We start from the raw sequence: 20,108 nt of genomic DNA, 5'->3' as shown, positions 1-20,108 counted from the left end.
ATTTTAAAAACAAAAAACTTGCAATAAAAACTATATTTAAAAATAAATCCAGTAAATGTTTCGCATGACTTCACATAGAAAATTGCTCCTCTCTTCTTCAGGGAAGAAGCAAATTTGGAACTCAAGATGTAAGAAAATTAATGTTAATAATAAATAATCAATTAAAAATAAATTAAGTAAACATATAATAAAGCTATATTTTAAAATGGAATGAGGGGCAGCAAGGTGGCTCCTTGGACAGAGTGCTATGCCTAGAGACGGGAGGTCCTGGGTTCCAATCTGGCGTTAGACCCTTCCCAGCTCTGTGACCTGGGCAAGTCACTTCACCCCCATGGCCTCGCCCTTACCGCTCTTCTGCCTTGGAAATGAATTGATTCTAAGACAGAAGGTGAGGTTTTTTCTTAGCTCACAGGCAGTACAAAAGCAGATGGCAGGCCAGTTTTGGCCCTTCCGTGGTAGTTTGCCAACCCTTGTGCGTGGTCAGGTTCCGGAGCACTTCTCTGGTTTTGCTAGGTTCTGCTGCCCAGAATACGGTCCCTGGTAGACTTGGAACCCTGGAGGTTGCTGATGCTTCCTGGGAGATACTTCCTTTGGAAAGTCTTCCTGTCTTGGGGGAAGTGGGGAAATGGGTCCGGATGCCCTTCTTTCTCGCCTGCCAGCGAGCAGTAAGCTCACAGAGCCACTGATCGAGGGCCTCCCTTTAGGGACGGTGTGCGGTTTGCTCCGGGCCGTGGGTGAGTGTCGGCTGTGGGCTTTGAAGCCAGGCTCCTCGGCCTCCATGCCACGCTCCATCTCGGCTCCCATTCAACTCCTCTACAGAGCCGCCCAGGGACTCCCAGGGTGTCGGGCCGCCAAGTCAAACCCGAGCCGTCAACTCCTTCCAGGGTGGCTGGCTGGAAAGCGGGGGCTCTGTGAGGCCTGATGGCGGCCAGCACGGCAGACGCGGCAGGAGGAACCTGCCTCACGTCCCGGCTCCGCTCTTGGCCTTGGCTGCATCGGCGAACCCTCCTGGGCCTTCATTTCCCTCTTTGTAGGATAAGGGAGCCAGACTAAATCCGAGATCTCCTCCGCCCTTAAATCTGCCCCTTCACCATTAACGAAGGCGCCTGTCCCGGGAGAACCCTGGAAGTGCGGCCTGAAAAGACTCACCCGAAGGCCTGGGCGCCGCGGTGTGGGCCTCTGGGTACGGCCGGCTCCCTGGCTGAGCTGGCCTGCCACGGCTGCAGGCAGCCCGCCGATCCACTGGATGACCGGAGGAGGGAGGCCCTGAGAGGCACAGCTGGCCGGGTACGTCCGTGGAGCTTGTGAGCAGAGGTTCAGGCTGTGAGTTGGATGCCAGAAGGGGGGGGTGCCCGCAGGGGAAGGAGCTGCAGGTCAGAGGAGAGAAACCGGAACCCCATCCCAGATGATGCGCTCCCCACGGCACGTGCTGCTGCTTCCGGGGCCCCTCACTGTCCCCCTGTGGCTCGGGGAAGAGTTGGGGGCTTGTGGCTGGGAGTGCAGTGAGAGGCCGCCGTGTTACACACCAGGATCCCCGCAGGCTGCGTGTTGACTTAGAACACTACACTGGGGGGCAGCTGGGAGGCTCAGGGGATGGAGAGCCAAACCTAGAGACCATGGGAGGCCCGGGGTTCAATTGTGGCCTTCCTAGCGGTGGGGCCCTGGACCAGTCCCAACTTCAGTGGCCCGGCCATCCCTGGCCAGGAGGGACCCTCTCCTTACGAGAGGCTCCCCGGCCCGGGGCCTGGCCCCTCCACGAGCTCTTCTCCGGCCCCGGGCCCCACGCTCTGCTCCCTGGCCTGGGGCCTGGCCCCTCCATGGGCTCTTCTCTGGCCCAGGGCCTGGCCTCTCCACGAGCTCTTCTCCGGCCCGAGGCCCCACACTCTGCTCCCTGGCCCAGGGCCTGGCCCCTCCACAGGCTCTGCTCCCCGGCCCGGGGCCTGGCCCCTCCATGGGCTCTTCTCTGGCCCGGGGCCTGGCCTCTCCACAAGCTCTTCTCCGGCCCGGGGCCCCACGCTCTGCTCCCTGGCCCAGGGCCTGGCCCCTCCATGGGCTCTTCTCTGGCCTGGGGCCTGGCCCCCCCATGGGCTCTTCTCTGGCCCAGGGCCTGGCCCCTCCATGGGCTCTTCTCTGGCCCAGGGTCTGGCCCCTCCACGGGCTCTTCTTGGGCCTCAGGCCTGACACTCTGCCCTTCCACGAGCTCTTCTCCGGCCTCAGGCCCGACGCTCCACTCCTGGGCCCGGGTCTCTTTCTGGTCCGAGTCTCGGATGGTTTGGGGGCTCCCTCCTTCGGTGTTCATTTTTCCTTTGGACCTTCGTTTTAGAACCGGGGTGGGCTCGGAGCCGTCTAGTCCAAACCACTGACGTGACATGAAGACACCGAGGCACAGAGCACGAGGGACTTAGCCAGGGCCCCAAATGGGGTTTGGCTTGGCCTTCGGGGCGGCGAGGGCGGCCCGGGGCTCACCAGGCACGTTGTCGCTACATCCGTGTTTTTCTTCTCTGCAGGCGCGGATCTGACGGGCAGAGGCTTGCCGGGGACCACTGAAGGCCCCAGCCGGAGGCAGGGCCCTGGGAGCAGGCATGGGCAGAGGCGCTGCTGGGGACAAGACCGAGGAGGCACCAGTCACTGGGAGGGCCCGCAGCAGTTCCTCAGCTCCAATGAGCACTTTGTAGTGTCTGGGGCAGCCTGGAGGCGGCGAGGCGGGGAGCGCGGGGCCCAGGATGCCACCTTCCATGCGGTGTCTTTGAAACCTTGTCCGCCCGCTGAGGCGGTTTTTCCTTCTGTCTTCTGAGCCTCCGAGCCTTGCCCCGAGGGGAGAGGACTGAGCAGACCCTAGGCCCCTCCCTGCGGGCTTTCTCTCCTGGTCGGAATCCTTGGTGTCCCCCGGGGGACAGAGCAAGCCCCCCGCAGCAGGGGAGGGAGGGGGCCGCCTCAGCGCCTGCCCATGCACCACAAGGGCCCCGGCTGCCCCAGGCTGGACTCTTCCACGTCACCAGGGCGCAGGTTTCCCGGAGCTGGTGTCCGACCATCTCAAGGGACTACAGGGCTGGGATGGACTGACCTCCCCCTCGGTGGGGGGGCCGGAGAAGCACAGCCCCTGTGGCCCAGCTAGGGCCAGTGCGGACAGAGCCGCCACACAGGGCCTCCCTGCGGCTCCGGCCTCTATGCGCCTTCTCTGCGGAGCCCGAGCGGGTGGGCAGCGCTGGGGCCGGCTCCGCGCTCGGCCGGTGAGGGAGGGACCCCGGTGACCCCTGCCCCAGCAGGGGCTCCCGCCCCCCTCTGCCGCGCCATGAAGTGCTCCCTGCGTTTCTGGTTCCTCTCCACGGCCTTCCTGCTGGTGTTCGTCATGTCGCTCCTCTTCACCTACTCCCACCACAGCATGGCCACCCTGCCCTACCTGGACTCCGGAGGCCTCGGCAGCACGCACCGGGTCAAGCTGGTGCCCAGCTACGCAGGCCTGCAGCGGCTCAGCAAGGGGGGCCTCCTGAGCAAGAGCTGCGCCTGCCGCCGCTGCATGGGCGACGCGGGGGCCTCCGACTGGTTCGACAGCCACTACGACGGTAACATCTCCCCCGTCTGGACCAAAGAGAACATGGATCTCCCCCTGGACGTGCAGCGCTGGTGGATGGTAAGGGACCGACGGGGGAGGGGGGTACCTGTCAGACCCGGAGTTTCCTTTTCCGGCTGCAGACTGCCTTGCCCCTAGGAGACGCTCCCGCAGGAGGACCTTCTCTGGCCCCAGACTAAGACCAGGGTCAGGAAAGGGTGGAAGTTGGGGGGGGGAGGCGGTGACCGGCCCAAATTCTTCCTCAGTCCAATGGGCTGTGGAGGGTGAGGTGAAGGGGAGCCCGGGGTTGAGGCCCACATCCCCAGTGGGATGCTGGAAAGACTGTCCTCAGCCGCAAGGCTCAGCAGCTTTATTTGAAAGCACTTTTTTAAAAATCCTTATTTTTTTGTCTTAGTAACAACTCTAAGACAGAAGGACAAGAACCCAGCAAAGGGAGTTAAGTGGCTTGTCCAGGGTCACATAGCTGGGAAGGGTCTGCGGCCAGTTTTGAACCTCACTCCTCCCAACTCCAGGCCTGGTGCTCTATCCCCTGAGCCACCTCGATGCCCCCAGGTGAAGGCATTTTCGAACCTCCCGGACCCCAGGATGTGATGCAAAGAAAGGACCCCTCGGAGCTCTGAATCCTGGGCAGGGAGGATCTTGGGCCCACGTGGTCCTCCTCCCCTTCTTCCCTTTCTAGGGCTTCTCTGTCATTCTGTGTCACTCATCCTCACCTCACCTCAGAGAATCCTGGCTTCCTTCACAATGAAGCTGACGCTCCCTATCCCATGGAAAGCCCATCCTGATGTCTGCCTGTTCCCTAACCTCCTCTCCCCCACCATGTCCTACCCCAGATAATAGCCCGGACATTTTTTGCACTTAATTTTCAATGTATATATTGTTTCTTCCCATAGAAATAGCTACTTGAAAGCCAAGGCTGTTTCATTTTTATTTTTATATCCCCAGAGTCTAGCACAGTGCCTGGGCACATGGTAGGTGCTTAATAAAGGCCATCTGGGATCACAATAGGCCATATCAGGGCACCATCCGAGAGATGGCAGGATTCCATCCTTTGCCAGTCTGAGTCATTCTGTGCTGCTTTATTCTTGCTTCCTACTGGCAGAAGCAAGAGACAGGGAGAGACTGGAGTAGAGAACCAGAGAGACAAAAGGAGAGCGAAAAGGGGTGAGTGAGAGGACAAAGGAAGGACAGAAGGGAGAGAGAGAAAGCAAAAGGAGAGAGATAAAGTGAGAGAAAGAGAGAGTGAGAGGGAAAGAGAGAGGAGCGGGGGAGACCCTTCCTGGCTGCAGTGCACACAGCAAGACACCATGTTTATCTCTTAACTTAGCCTGTTTCTCTTCCATGATAAAATGGGGGCTATTCACTGGGAGCTCTCTCTTCTCCCCTCTTCATCATCTCCCTTCTTCAAATCTGGTCTCAGACTCTTCAAGCCGTGTGCCCCTGGACAAGTCCTGTAACCCCTATTGCCTCTCTTCTGTCTGAGAATTGATACCAAGGCAGAAGGTGAGGGTTAAAAAAACTCATTCTGTCTCTCCCTCCCCCTTCGCCTCTATGTCACATGAAGAGGGAGCCCTTCTTGCCCAGGCAAGTCCCTCCACATAAACAAGTGATCTCATTGCATTTCGTCACCTCCAGCACATCTGCCATCCCACATATCGTGCCCTCCTACCGTCTACCAACATGCCTATGTCTTCGTCATCTTCCGAAAACCCTCTCTCATCCATCCCTTCCTAGGAACCATTGGCTCATGTTTCTCCTTCCTTTTATGGGTGAACGCCTTGAAAAGGCCATCTACAGTGAATGTTTTGACTTTCTTTCATCTCATTCTCTTCTTAGCTCTCCATAGTCTGGTTTCCATCCACAATTGCTCTCTCCAAAGTTATCAATGATCTCTCTCTCTCTCTGTTTTTTTAATAAGCCCTTACCTTCTGTCTTGGAGTCAATACTGTGTATTGGCTCCAAGGCAGAAGAGTGGTAAGGGCTAGGCAGTGGGAGTTAAGTGACTTGTCCAGGGTCACACAGCTGGGAAGTGTCTGAGGCCAGATTTGAACCTAGGACCTCCCATCTCTAGGCCTGGCTCTCAATCCACTGAGCTACCCAGCTGCCTCCTCTCTCTCTCTCTCTTTTTTTTTTTTAAAACCCTTACCTTCCATCTTATATTTCCATCAATACTAAATATTGTTCCAAGGCTTCTAGAAGAGTGGTCAGGACTAGGCATTTGGGTTAAATGACTTGCCATGGGACATACAACTAGAAAGTATCTGAGGTCAGATTTGAACTCAGGACCTCCTGACTCTAGGCCTAGCTCTCTATTCACTAAGCCACCTACCTGCCCCCCAGTAATCTCTTAGTTGCCAAATCCAATGGTCTTTTCTCCATCCTCATCTTTTTTCAACCTTTCTTTAGTTTTTGATATTGTTGATCCCCTTCTTCTCCTTGATAATTCTCTTCCCTCTGGGTTCCAGGTTCTTCTACCTATCAGACCACTCCTCAGCCTTCCTTGATGAAAGGTCCCATTTGGTAAGGGTGGGTGCCTCCCCAAGCCTCTATCCTGAGCCCTTTCTCTTCTCCCTTTATACTATTTTTCTCAGTGATCTCATCAGCTCTCTTGGATTTACTTTTCTTTATTCTGCTTATTCTCTGCTGCTGCTCATCTCTAGGCTTGATTCATTTATTAGACATCTCGAACCATATATCCTATAAACCAGAGGTGTTAAAGCACATAGGCTACTTGAGGCCTGCAACATTCCTCAGGCCAAAATGGGTAAAATATAATTGGGAAAAATTTAGCAAATTAAAAATACAAAAGGACATAGATAATGATTATGTGTGATTTTCTAAGTTCACTATGTAGCCCGTGAGGATTCTTTTTTTTTTTTAAGACTCTTTTGTTTTAATCTTTTAGTATTTTATTTTCTCCCAACAATATGTAAAAACAATTTTTAAAATTAGTTCTCTAAAATTTTGAATTCCAATTTCCCTCCTTTTTTCCTCCCCCCCCAAGATAGTAAACAATTTGATATAGGTTATACATGTGATATAATGCAAAACCCATTTCCATATCAGGAAAGTTATAGAAGACACATCACACATTCAAGAAAATAAAATGAAAAGTAGTATACTTTGATCTGCAAACTCCATCACTTCTTTCTCTGGAGGGAGATAGCATTTTTCATCATAAGTCCTTCTGTCATCTGAGAAAAGCTAAGCTGTGCACAGTTGATCGTGGCACAATATTGCTGTCACTGTGCACAATGTTCTCCAGGTTCTGCTCGCCTCACTTGGCATCAGTTCAGGGAGGTCTTTCTAAGTGTTTCTGAAATCTCATTTCTTACAGCTCCCTAGTGGTCCCTTACAGTCCGACACCACGACTTGTTCAGCCATTCCCCAGGTGATGGACATCCCCTCGATTTCCAATTCTTTGCCACCACCAAAGAGAACTGCTACGAGTATTTTTGTCAAATATGTCCTTTTTCCCTTTTTTTAAATTTTCTCTCGGGATATGGACTTAGTAGAAGTATTGCTGGCACCATTTTATAGCCCTTTGCATAGTTCCAAATCACTCTCCAGAATGGTTGGATCAGCTCCCGATTCCACCAAGCATCAGTGTCCCAATTTCCCCACATCCCCTCCAACATTTGCCGTTTTCCTTTTCCATCGTATCAGCCCATCCCACGGGGATCCTGATCCTTCATGGTCCTTGTTTCTGTTTGTTTGATCCTGCTTCTGTAGACAGCTTAAACTCAACATATTCAACGCTGAACTCATTCTCTCTGACCCCGCCACGGTTCTTCCACTTCTGGACTTTCCGTTCCTGCCAGATGGCCCCCGTCCTCTTTGTCACCCCGCCTTCCCATATGCTAAGCGTTCGCCTGGGTTCCTCCTCATCTCTTCCCTGCCCCATACGCCCCGTCTGCTTCACTGCTGTAGCACCTGTGATGCTCTCCTCTCGCGATCTTCTCAGACCCTGATTCCATGTCGGCCCTTCTCACCTCATGCCTAGGATATTGCCGTAGCCCCGGCTGGATCCCACACCCCACTCCAGGCCATCTCCCACTCATCCACGAACAAGATTTCTTCTAAAATACAAGTCTGAGCATCGTCGCCTTCCCCACCTCCAATCAAGAAGCTTCAGTGGCTCCCCATTGCTGATAGAGTCACGTTCGGCCTTCAAAACCCATCATAAGCTCCCCTTCCTTTCCAGCCTGATACCACAGGACACTGACTTCCTTTCTAAATAATAAATAACTATTATCCCCCTCTTCAAATCAAGAAACCGAGGCTGAGTGAGACCCTTTGGCTTGCCCCGGCTCATCCGGCAGGCAGACGAAATATTAAATAAACAGCATAAATAAAAATAAATAGCCGAGACAAGACTGGAATCCAAGACTTCAGACTCCAAAATCAAAGAAGCGAAAAAACCTCCCCGCCTCCGTGTCTTCTCTCGCCGAGGGGCAGGAGAAGAGCCAAGCCGGTGCCCGGGGGTGGGGAATGGACCTCCAAGTCGGCAGCCTGAAGCCCCTCGTGGCCCGAGAGGCAGGGATCCCTTGTCTTAACTCGGAGCCCTCTGGGACGCGGCCTGGCCTCCTAGGGGAAGCTGGATCCTCCCGGGCACCAGGGCCTTGGCCAAGCTCCCTCTGCAAGGCTGGTGGACATCGGCAAAGGGCCCTCAAGCACGTCCCCTGCGGACGCTCCCTCCTCCCCTCCCCCCCAAGCTCAGGAATTCTTGACTGGGAGCCAAGCTCGCTCTCCAGACCAAGTTCCTTTTCTTGTCCTCAAGTCCATTCCTGGAGCCCCTGAATCAGCCCTCCAAGAAGAATGGAGCCACACCCTTCCCCCACCCCGAACCCTTAATTCCTGGTGGCCGCCCCCCTCTCCCCGGGCTCCTCTAGGCTTTGGTTCCGACGGCATTTTGAGCTTCCAGTCGGACAGTTTTGGAACACAGAAGTTCAGTTTCTCGAGCAGATGGAAGAAGAACCAACTTTAGTTACATTGGAAAAAAGCCAAACCCTGACCTGCCCTCTTAGCATCAATAGTGTGTATTAGTTCTAAAAGAGAAGAGTTTCATTAGCCGGGGGAGGGGGGAGGGAAAGGAAAGAACACGAATCCTGTAGCCATGGAAAAATGTTCTAAATCAATGATTAAATAAGAAAAGTTCAAATAAATAAATAAATGAGAAGAGTTGTAAGGGCTACAGTGGGGGTTCAGTGACTTACTCAGGGTCACACAGTTGGGAAAGATCTGAGGCTAGATTTGAACCCAGGACCACCCCTCTCTGGGCCTGGCTCTGAATCGAAACCCCCCCCACCCCCGGCTTTTCAGAAGGAGCATCTAAAGGCCGCTCAACCCCCTTTTCTGTGCAACAGCCGAGCATGGAAGGCTTTCAAGGCTGGCTGCAGAAGTAGATGGAGTAGACGGCTGCCTAGCCGTGGCATCCGGGTGAAATGGAGCCTGGTATCTAAGGCTGGCCCAAGGCGCCTGCTCAGCCAGTCCATTAGCCAGCAATGAATAGCACGGTACCCCGCGCACCCACCAGCGAGGTCTGGTTTATCAGGAGAGCGCAGAGCCCCAGGAGGGGAGAGAGCACCAGGCAGCCGAACACTAATGAGGGAAAGGGGCTCCGGGCACCCGGCGTGGGGGGAGGCCCGAGAGAGAGGGAGGGCAGACAGACACCGGAACTGCAGCCTTCACGCCTTTCTTCTGCGCGCCCCACAGATGCTGCAGCCCCAATTCAAGTCCCACAACACCAACGAGGTGCTGGAGAAGCTCTTCCAGATTGTGCCAGGGGAGAACCCCTACCGCTTTCGGGATCCCCACAAGTGCCGACGCTGTGCCGTGGTGGGAAACTCGGGCAATCTGCGTGGCTCTGGCTACGGGAGGGACGTGGATGGCCACAACTTTATCATGAGGTAAGCTTGTCCGTAAAGGAGGGGAGGATGAGGGAAAGCTGGCACAGGTGTGAATCCGGGGGCAAAATGGAGATGGATGGATGGACGTCTGAAGCCCACCTCCTCTCGTCTGGTGCCCAACTGGATGGCAAATCTATGGCCACTAGGAAAGGGAAAGAGACAACTGGATCCTGGAGAGCCCTGCATCTCCACTGCCCCTCCAAACGCGGCCCAAGCCTGGGAAACCAGACCTGTGTAGTAAAAGTCTCTCAGGGTTTTTATTTAGAGTTTTTTGTTAGTTCTCCCTTCCCTTTCTTCCTTCTTGCCTGCCTCTCTCCCATCCTTCTACCTCTTCCTTCCTCACCTTCTCTTTCTTTTTTCTCATTCTCCCCTTCTCTCTTCATTCTTTCCTTTCTCTTTCCTTCCTTGCCACTCCTCTCTTCCTTCCTTCCCTTCTTTCTTTTTTCTCATTCTCCCCTTCTCTCTTCATTCTTTCCTCCTTTCTCTTTCCTTCCTTGCCTCCCCCCTCTCCTTCCTTCCTTCCCTTCTTTCTTTTTTCTCATTCTCCTCTTTTCTTCATTCTTTCCTCTCTCTTTCCTTCCTTGCCTCTCCCCTCTCCTTCCTTCCTTCCCTTCTTTCTTTTTTCTCATTCTCCCCTTCTCTCTTCATTCTTTCCTCCTTTCTCTTTCCTTCCTTGCCTCTCCCCTCTCCTTCCTTCCTTCCCTTCTTTCTTTTTTCTCATTCTCCTCTTTTCTTCATTCTTTCCTCTCTCTTTCCTTCCTTGCCTCTCCTCTCTTCCTTCCTTCCCTTCTTTCTTTTTTCTCATTCTCCCTTTCTTTCTCTTCATTCTTTCCTCTCTTTTTTTCTTTCTCTCCTTCCTTGCCTCTTCTCTCCCTAATTTCCCTCCACAAGAGTTTAAAACAACAATTCCTTCTAAGAAGTGAACAAGGTCATACGAAGTAGTTCCCCATACTGGCTGTGTCTAGGAATGTCTGTCTCATTCTGCCCCTGTATCCTGCCAGCGCTGTGAGGAAGCGTGGCTCCTGCTCACTCCTCTGGAGTTATGGCTGATCACTGCAGGGATTGGAGCTCTTCACTCCTTCAAGGCTATTTCCCTTTATGTTATCCTTGCCATTGTGTACCTTGTTCTCCTGGTTCTGCTCACTTCGCTCTGTAAAGTTCACACAAGTCTGCCTAGATTTCTCTACACTTTGGGCATTTCTTATGGCACAATCACATTCCACTGCATTTCCTCGCCTATGACAAAAAAGTGCTGCTTTGAATATTCATCTGCATTTGGGGCCTTTTCTTTTTGCCTCTAGTTTTTTGGGGCTCTTTGCCCAGTATGGGCAGGAGCAGTTCATTTTGTATCTGGGTGTGGCCTGGGCTCTACAGGCTGAAAAGGGCCAACAGCTAGATCAAATCTTGCCTGTCCTACTGAGAGCATCTGCCAAGGTCTTTAATGCACACTTTTGTCCTTTTCATTTCCTGGTACTCAATTATATATATATATATATATTTAAGATTATCTACAAGCCTTAAAAATGTTTTTCATCCCAATGCTTTTCATCTGCTCTTGAATTAATATTTTCCTTTTGGCATTGAGCTGAGGTCTTGGAAGAAAGAAAGAGGCCAGAGGGGAGGAGCCATGAGGACAAATAGGTTGTACATTCCCTGCTTCTAGCAGGCATTTCCTGAAATCAGCATCCGAGGAAGACTGGGCTCCTCTGGAAGAAAGAGGAAGAGCCTTGTCTTAGAGGCTTTTGCCATGCTCTGTCTCCATAGCAACACCAAGACAGCAACGCATCTATCTAGTGGAGGCGCTCCCACCCCTCACTCGGGGGGCACTGTGCCAGAAAAGGGCTAGTGGGAGTGAATCGGGTATTTTGAAAGCCCCAAGTTTCCTCCATTCCCTTCTGCCTCGGAGCCCAGAGTTCTGTGCCATTTGTGGTCCTGCCCTTCCTCTTTGTGTCTCCTCTTCGGAGGGTCATTGAAGGCACCCAAAGTCCGTGACCCAGGCTTGTGGCCATTCCATCCACCTATACCCGTTAGTTCTTAATCTGGATTAGTCTTTGCTATGAAGAACAGTGGCACACCAAACATTGGAGTTAGGAACTCTCATGGGAAAGCCAGGAGTCCTGGGCATGGACATTTGACTGGATGGGGAAATGCTATCTAATTTGTGGCACCCACTAGGGAAACCTGGGTAACATAAGAATAATGATGATGATGATGATGATGATGATGGGATTTGTAGAGCACTTTTTGCAAAGGGCTACATGTTATCTCATTTGATTCTCAATAAAAGCCCTACAAAGCAGGTGCTATTATTGCCTCCATTTTATTATCTCCATTTTACAGATGAGGAAACTGAAACAGGGAGAGGTTAAGTGACTTGCCCAGAGCCACACAGTTAGTGAATGAGACAGGATTTGAATTCAGGTCTTCTTGACTCTTAAGTCCAACACCATCCACTGTGTAGTATGGCTACTAAGAGGCAGATATACTTTGAGAATCATTCCCCTACACTCAACTTAGCCCCCTATAACAAGCAATATATGGGCTAAATTTATTAGACAAGAACCAGTGTGGCTCAGTGAAAAGGTAAGAGAAACCTGGGTTCTAATCCTATCTCTGAATTCAGTTTCTTCATATATAAAAGGAGGAAGTTAACTAAATAGCTTCTGAAATCCCTGTATCTTATCTAGACCTATGATCCCATTACTCTACACAAAAGGGCAATAGCTTTGAAAACAATTTGAGGAAATGATGAGCCACTAATAGATTTCCCAGAGTATCTGAGGCTCCCTGCCTTCCTTCCCCTGAGCCGAAGCCCTTATACCAAAATGTTCACTTGTTCAGTGGCCAAGTAAGTAGTACAGTAGATAGAGCACTGATTCCTCTTTGTGAGTTCAAATCTGGCCTCAGACACTATGTGACCCTGGAGAAGTTACTTAACCCTGTTCATTCAGTTCCTCATCTGTCAAATGAGCTGGAGAAGGAAATGGCAAACCACTGTATAAGTGGAAATTTTGTATCCTTTGGACTTCATCTCCCAGCATTCTTTCCTCGTCCCAAAATTCCCTTTTCCCTTTCATGTACATGCTTCCTTATGTTGTTTGTATATAGTGGAGGTGGCTCTTCCTTCTCATTCTCTTTTCCATGTGGGAGGCTGGTGAGCTCTCTCAGTTTCTCCACTAGCCTTTTACTTTCCCTTTGCTTCAAGTTAAACATTAATAAATATTATTAAATATAATACTCAGAATATTGAATATTAATTTTTAAAATTTATACCACTGCAGTATCTCTGCCAATAAAACCCCCCAAATGGGTTCACAGAGAGTCAGAGGACATCGAAATGACTAGGAATGTTTACACCAGATAGAAAACTCAATGAGAGGCTGGGAATGCAATGGTACAAGCAATGTGTATGGGATTCCTGTGAAGTGATTGGATGCCTGTAGTTGGATAATCAGGTTTCTAGTTAATCAGAAAGCATTTATTAAGCACCTACTATGTGCCAGGCCTCCACTATGCTAAGTACTCTGGTGCCATTTTGTCCTTCCAACCAATCTATCTTATATATGATATAGCTATATCCATATATATGTCTTATATACTCCTGTAGGACATGAGGAGGTATCAGTGACCCAGGTCTCTTTTTCCTTGTTTCTCCTGAATTGAAGGCCTGTGAGAAGCCATAAAGAAGGCACCGAGAGCCTCCTACCAGGGAATGTTATGGTTGAAATTTAGTTTTATAGGATTGATTGTAATATTGAACAATGGCCGCCAAGGAATTTACTTATGAAATTCCTAAAATGAAACACTCAAGTCAGAATGGAGTTTATGGAGGTTTAATCACACTGGGAGTAGGGAAAGGAGAGGGAGAGAAGGAGAGGAGAAAAGGGAAGAGGGCTACTCAACCTCTGACCAAGGCAGAGGGAGTTTTAGGCCCAAAGGGCCAAGGTGGAAAGAATCAGTCCTTAACTCACGTGAGTGATCTAAGGGAAAGCTGTCTGCAGGTGTCCTCCCTGTCCAAGCTCCTAACACCAACTGGCGTCTAGCTCTCTCCACAGGAAGTCAGCGAATTCCAGAGGCTGTTCCCTACCTCACTTCCTGTGTCTCACAAGTGCCAATGGTTGGCTCTAGCTTGGCTTAGGACAGCCCAGGTGGGCAGTTAGTTATTTCTGATTTGTCATTGACTAGCACATGCCCGTGTAGTGTGGGTGTGCACAATTTTTGGGTGCTATACCAAGATGGAAACTTTTAAAATTCACAGGAACCTACCAGTTACAGTAATTGGTTTCTCCGAATTGAGTTAGATTTTCAAATGCAACTCCCACTTTTCCTGAAAATCCATTTTCTATTTCTTCTCCTTGTCTGTGGCTCTGAAAAGTTGAACATCCTCCATGTGTAGAGGGGATTTATCCAGGAAGATAGGATTAAAGATAGTCCAAGGAGGGTCTGGGATGACTGATGTGAGAACAGAGGCTCTGGCCGCTGATTCTGTGGCAGAGGGTCAGCGATGGGACATTGGAGGAGGATGCCTACGGTATTTGAAGTCCCTCTGCTCTGCTAGGCCCTTGAGTGCTCAAAAGAAAGTGAAGACTCTTGAGATGTTACCAACAAAGCCCCTTCAAGCATTGCAGTCTGAGAACAGAATATTGGAGTTTCGTTGTCTGACCATATTTACATTGCATCATCCCCTAATGCCATGTTGGCAGACCTATGGCATGCATGCCCGAGGGGGCTGCTCCCCTCCCCTTCTCCACATGCACCTGAGGCTATTTCTCATTTCACCTGTCCCTCTGCCCAGCATCCCAATGGGAGCACTTCCTCCCTCCCCTGTTTGGGGTAAGGCGGGGGGGATTTACATGTAGTGTGAGGGTTGCCATTTGGGCACTTGGTTTCTAAAAGGTTCGCCATCACTACCCTAATGTGAAGTGTCTACTGGTGGTTTCTCTTCAGCCTCTAGAAAAGGGGTTACCCTTGCTCAGAAGTTCTCTTCATGTGGAGGCCCAAGCTGGTTTTCTGGGCCCTGACTCAAGGCAGCCCTAATCAGAAAGCTAAAAATAAAGAATACCTCCTCCATTGGTTTGGGCATTATCTCCAACTAAGGTCATACCTGGGCATCTCCCCTTGCCCCTGCCTAGACTATCACACACCCCTGCTTGACAATAGCCTGATAGTAAACTATTTCCCATAGTCAGTTTAACCTGTGGGTGTTCCTGCTCAGACCCATCGCCATACATTTAACAGCTAATTGGTAATGGATAGATGAGATACCTTTCTGCTTTTTCTAAGGAGAGCCAAAATGTCTCTGAGTCTTAGCGAAAGGGAAACCCAAGCATCTACTTAGGTATCAGATGTCAGTAAAAGAGAAGGGTTTTTTAAGTTCATTAGGGGCTGGGCATCCATCAGAAGAGATCAAGGAAATTAGACCTGGATGAGAGGGGAGGGGAGAAAGGGGGGGGGGGGGAGAAAAAGGAGAGAGGGAGAGAGAGAGAAGGAGGGAGATGGACAGACAGATAGACATGGGGAGATGAAGAGACGGATAAGGAGGAGGAGGCAGAATTCAGATGTCCAGAAGGAGGGAGCTGAGCCTGGGCTGAGTGTGAAAGTCAACTGGAACCAAACATGGAATTCATATGGTTAAATGAGTTCCGAATCCTGAATAGGCTGCTAGTTAAAGCATATCCTTCTAGAGCAAGGATTACAGAGTGAGACATATTAAAGCTTTCCTGGGTTCGGCTTCTCCGTGCTGACTTCCTTCTTTAGCTGGAGGAAGGGAGGAGGAAGTGCCCAGATGTGAAGATTCTGGCATTCCAGCCGCTCTCCTGAGCTCTCTGACTACCTTTTCTCCCTCTCAGGATGAACCAAGCCCCAACAGTGGGCTTTGAGCAAGATGTTGGCAGCCGGACTACCCATCACTTCATGTATCCCGAGAGTGCCAAGAACCTGCCTGCCAACGTTAGCTTTGTGTTGGTACCCTTCAAGGCCCTGGACTTACTGTGGATTGCCAGTGCCCTGTCCACAGGACAGATCCGATTGTGAGGCTCTTTTTGTGGAGGCGGGGAGGGCAAGAATGATAAAAAAGGCTTCTGGGGAGGGAGTCTCTCGCCCTGGGCTCTGGGGCAGGTTTGGCTGAAAGGAGGAGGAGGGTTGCTCAGGGTTACCCAAGAACTAGCTCTGTTGTAACCTGCCGGGTAAAAAATAAGAAAAGAGATCCCTGGAGGAGCAGAGGTGGCACCTGAACCCAGGTCTCTAAGAGTTTAACTCTACCCAATTCAGGAAGATGAATGTGGCGGTGCAGGCAGGGCAGACTGGAAGGAGGCAATACTGGGGCAGAAGAGATGAGGCGAGGGCTTCTTCCCCACCTCTTTCTGCACCACGTTAAGCATGTCCTTCTCTCTCCTTACAGCACTTACGCTCCTGTGAAGTCCTTCCTCCGAGTGGACAAAGAAAAGGTGGGCTGGCTCTGTTTGAGGGGGAAGGGAACATGCAATGACGGGGCACTGATTATGTGCCAGGGACGGTGCCGAGCAACCTTAGAGGGAGGCGCAGTTATTATCCCCATTTTACAGATGAGGAAACAGAGGTAGACAAAGGTGACGTGACTTGCCGAAGGTCACCCAGCTCATTAAGTGTCTGAAGCTGGATTTGAACTTAGGTCTTCCCCACTCCAGGAAGTTTATCGACGGCGCTACCTCGCTGCCCGGATAGAAATAGTCGTCCCAGATCCTGGGATGGATCCATTTTCAAAGTTGTTAGTACAGCGAAGATAGTATCCTACCCTTCTTTAAAACCGGCCGCTTTAGCCTGTTCTAGGCCATCAGCCGTGCGGCACGTACCCTAGGGCCCCCGATAGCGCCCCGGCTCCCGCGCGTCAGTCCCCCCTCGTCGCCCCTAATCGAGGAGCTGCCCAGAGCTGCCCCCGTGGCTTTAGCGGCCTCCCTCTGACCCGCGGCTTCTCCCCTCCCAGGTCCAGATCTACAACCCAGCCTTTTTCAAGTACATTCATGACAGGTGGACAGAGCATCACGGGCGCTACCCTTCCACCGGCATGCTGGTGCTCTTTTTCGCTTTACACGTGTGCGATGAGGTAGGTGACTGGGGGGGGGGGGGGCGGCCCAGATCGAGGGAGCAAAAACCCAAGGCCCATCTTCCCGGCCCGGGGCATGCTGGGACACAGACCGGCCTGGAGATCACCAGGCAGAAACTGACTCGCTTCGATTTCTCCCTGGTGCCCAGGCAGACGTCCGGGCGTGCTCAATAAACAGGTAGATGATTAATAGCAGTAACTAACGTACTAAATAGACATAAAATATACACGTGCATCCTTGTTGTATATGCTAATGTAGATATTATATGCACATATTAGTATCTATGTATGCATTAGTATGCCTATTATATTAGCATATATTACATGTATGTATGAGTATGTTATATTTATATATTATCTGTACATATTAGTTTGCATATTGTGTGTATATATGCATGTGTATTGTACATATTAGTATATACATTATATGTATATATTAGTATATACTAGTATGTCATATATACATTAGTATATATTAGGTGTGCATATTAGTATGTATATTGTAGGTCTATATTCATGTATAATATTAGAAGATTATCCTTTACAATATTTCTCTCATTTGATCCTCACAACAGCCCTGGGTAGGTACTATTATTATACCTGTTCTACAAATGAGGAATCTAAGCCCAGATAGTATTTGCGGCTGAATTTGAATTCAGGTCCTGCAGACTCTGAGCCTGGAACTTTATCCACTGTTCCGTGTAGCTAAAGGTGTCCCGATGCTACTTTGAGCCTATGTGCCTCTTCTCTGGCCTCTTTCCTTATTGAAACTCCCAGCTATGTTCCAGGCGAGTGACCTGAGCGATGGAAAGGCCCTCAGAGAAAGGAAAGGGCCTGTGTGAAGGGGGGAAATGGAGCCCACAAAGCCCTTTGGTGTCTTTTTTTAAACCCTTCTCTTCCGTCTTAGAACGGGTTGTGTATTACTATCAAGACAGAAGAGCGGTGGGACGTCCACGCAGCCCAGAAGGGTCTGAGGCCAGACTCGACCCCGGACCTCCCCAGTCTAGGCTTGGCCCTCTGTGGGCTCCCCTGCTCTAGTTTTTCCTCCCAGCTCTGCCCCTCTTCCTCAGCTGCGGTCCCTCCTCTCCTTCTGCTCTCAGGTGAACGTCTACGGGTTCGGGGCGGACAGTCGAGGCAACTGGCACCACTACTGGGAGAACAACCGCTATGCGGGGGAGTTCCGGAAGACCGGCGTGCACGACGCGGACTTTGAAGCCCACATCATTGACATGCTGGCCAAAGCCAGCAAGATTGAGGTCTATCGGGGCAACTGAGCCTGGGCCTCCCACTGCCCCCTTCTGCTGCTGTGGCCCCGGCTCCCCTTCCGGATGGAGCCTGGGGCCCCTGCGTCACCCCGAAGGAGCCCTGGAGCTCCCCAGTCAATCGCGAGAGACTCCAGGCCGAGTCTCAGAAAGCAATCAGGACAATGGACTCCCTCCCCGACCGATTCTGAGAAGTTTGGAGTGAGGCCGGCCCAATCACCGGCGGACGGAGCGGAGGATTTTGTTCTCCCAAGCAATCATGAGGGACCCTGGACCGAGGAAGGAGGCTCGGGCCTTTAGAGCCACACCACTGGCCTCTTTCCCCTCCGACGCCTTTTGAGTGGGTTTGGGTTTTTTTGGTAGAATTAATGTTATTATTGTTTTGAATTTAAGGCGAGCAGGTTGGTTTAAACAATCCCCGGGGTGGAAGCGGAAGTGGGTGATGTTGGAGACATATCAGATCCTGGAGAGGAAGAGAGGCGGAAAACAGCATCCGTTTGCGGAGGCCCTTGGCCAACCCGGGAGGAGGAAGGCGCTTCACAGCCCGCCCACCCCCAGAGTGTGGGCAAAGGGCATTTCCGCTGGTGGCTGCCATTTTCCTGTGGCCTCTTCGGAGCGGAAGCGGGGGTTACAACGAGGCTCTCCTCTCTCTAAGATGCAATCAGGTTGTGGAGGGAAGGCAGGCCCCCTGGCCTCTTATGTTAGGGGGCGCTTTGGCCCCCCACAGCTCTCTAGGCACCCTCAATCCAGGATATTCCCCTTATTTCCTCAGGGCCGGAGGGTAGAAGCAAAATGCAATCCTAGTGGGCGCCGGAGCCCTCCTTTTGACTTCCATGTCCCTTTCCTCGGATCCGCACTTAACTGCCTCCCTATGGGAGAGACTGAGCAGGCGCTCCCAGCTTCTCCCTGGGGCCAGAGAGATTCCGGAGCAGGGGCGCAAGGAAGGAAGAACCCCGGGCCTCCCCCCACCCCCTGCTCCCCAGGGGAGGCCCGAGGCTGAGAACCCCTCCCCCCCCCAGTCGGATCCGAACCGCTCTTCCTGCACTACTCAGACCAGATCTGGGGAGAGAGCCTCCAGGAAGGGTCTGGCGAAGGGGCTCTCTGAGCTCCCCAGCTCGGTGCATGCCCTTCTCCTCTGGCGGGCAGGGGCCGCCCGTGGCTTGGGCACCGCAGGGGGAGGGGGCCTTTGGTTTTGTTTGTTTAGTTTTCCTTTCCGCTAGCCAGGCCTCCTAGCCCGGAGCCTCGCTGAGGAGGGGCGGGCCTGCGCCCCGCCGCATGCCTCCTCCCTTTCGCCGTGGCTCTGCCCGCCCCTGCCCGCTTCGGCTCTGGAAGGGCAGCCGACGCTTACATTTTCAATCTCTGCTTGGCTGCCTTAAACTCGGCTCTCCCCGAGGGATGCCCCGGTCTGACGCCAGCCCTTTGGCGGCGGGGGAGCGGGGGAGGGAGGGAGCAAAGGCTTCTGTGAAGCTGCCCGACCCCCAGAAAGAACTCCTCCCCCGGCGCTGGCCCCGCCTGCACCATCCACCCCGAGCCGGCAAACCTGCACACACGCACGCACTCGCTCCCTCCGGGCCTCCTCAGGACCCGAGCTGTAAGGCGGGCCGGCCAGCCCCGCCCCCAGGGAAGGGCAGAACGAGACGGCTACGGGCAGGTTCGGCTTCCCCGCCTTTTACCAGGTGACTCCCCAAAAGGGCCCATCCCGCCCCCCAAGGACCGAGTGAGAGCGGAGGCCCTGCTTAGCTCATCTTCGTGCTTAGTCAAGAGGCTGTTTTGAGTGTTTGGAAGATGGGGGGCCGCGCAATCATGCCAAACAGTATTGAACAAAGTAATTTATTTCTTTTGTATCATCATGGAATCCTTTTCTGGGAGACGCGGGGCTCCTCCGCCGGCCCAGATCTCCTTTTCTGCAATAGTTATTTAATGAATACTTCTTTCTTTCTTGCCTCCCTCTTTATTAATTAAAACGTTTTTAAAAAGCGATTTGTGTATGGCCAGCTCTTCTGTTTGAAGGAACGATGGAGGGAGGGAGGGACGGAGGGAGGGATGGGTGAGAAGACATTTGTTAAGCATTTCCTATGCTTCAAGATCAAAGGAAGCGCTGGGAAGACACCCAGAAAATCAGGACATCCCTTGGCTTCTGGGTTTATTAAAGGAGGGTGGGAGTGGGAGTGGGGGTGATGTGATCAGATCCACCCCTTAGGAAAATCACATTAGGGGCAGCAGAAGTGGTTCAACAGATAGAGAGGGCCTGACTTGGAGATGGGTTCAAAACCGGCCTCAGACAC

The 20,108-nt window shown here is 52.0% G+C and overlaps 1 protein-coding gene across 4 annotated transcripts in view; it reads left to right on the top strand.

The window, feature by feature from the left end:
• ST3GAL2 (ST3 beta-galactoside alpha-2,3-sialyltransferase 2) overlaps nt 1-19,803 on the top strand; it is a 61,278-nt gene extending 41,475 nt beyond the window's left edge. For all 4 annotated transcript variants that reach the window (XM_001362558.4, XM_056824614.1, XM_056824610.1 and 1 more), the window contains exons 2-7: nt 2,508-3,631; nt 9,287-9,480; nt 15,330-15,509; nt 15,881-15,926; nt 16,442-16,561; nt 17,662-19,803. In XM_001362558.4, the coding sequence (XP_001362595.1) occupies nt 3,293-3,631; nt 9,287-9,480; nt 15,330-15,509; nt 15,881-15,926; nt 16,442-16,561; nt 17,662-17,835 (1,053 nt within the window). In that variant the 5' untranslated portion in view covers nt 2,508-3,292 and the 3' untranslated portion in view covers nt 17,836-19,803. The remainder of the gene's footprint in view (nt 1-2,507; nt 3,632-9,286; nt 9,481-15,329; nt 15,510-15,880; nt 15,927-16,441; nt 16,562-17,661) is intronic.
• The last annotated feature ends 305 nt before the right edge of the window (nt 19,804-20,108 follow it).

Source organism: Monodelphis domestica, chromosome 1 (assembly GCF_027887165.1).
Source record: "Monodelphis domestica isolate mMonDom1 chromosome 1, mMonDom1.pri, whole genome shotgun sequence".
In the NCBI taxonomy this organism is placed as follows: Eukaryota; Metazoa; Chordata; class Mammalia; order Didelphimorphia; family Didelphidae; genus Monodelphis; species Monodelphis domestica.
This window is presented reverse-complemented; position numbering and strand designations above follow the sequence as displayed.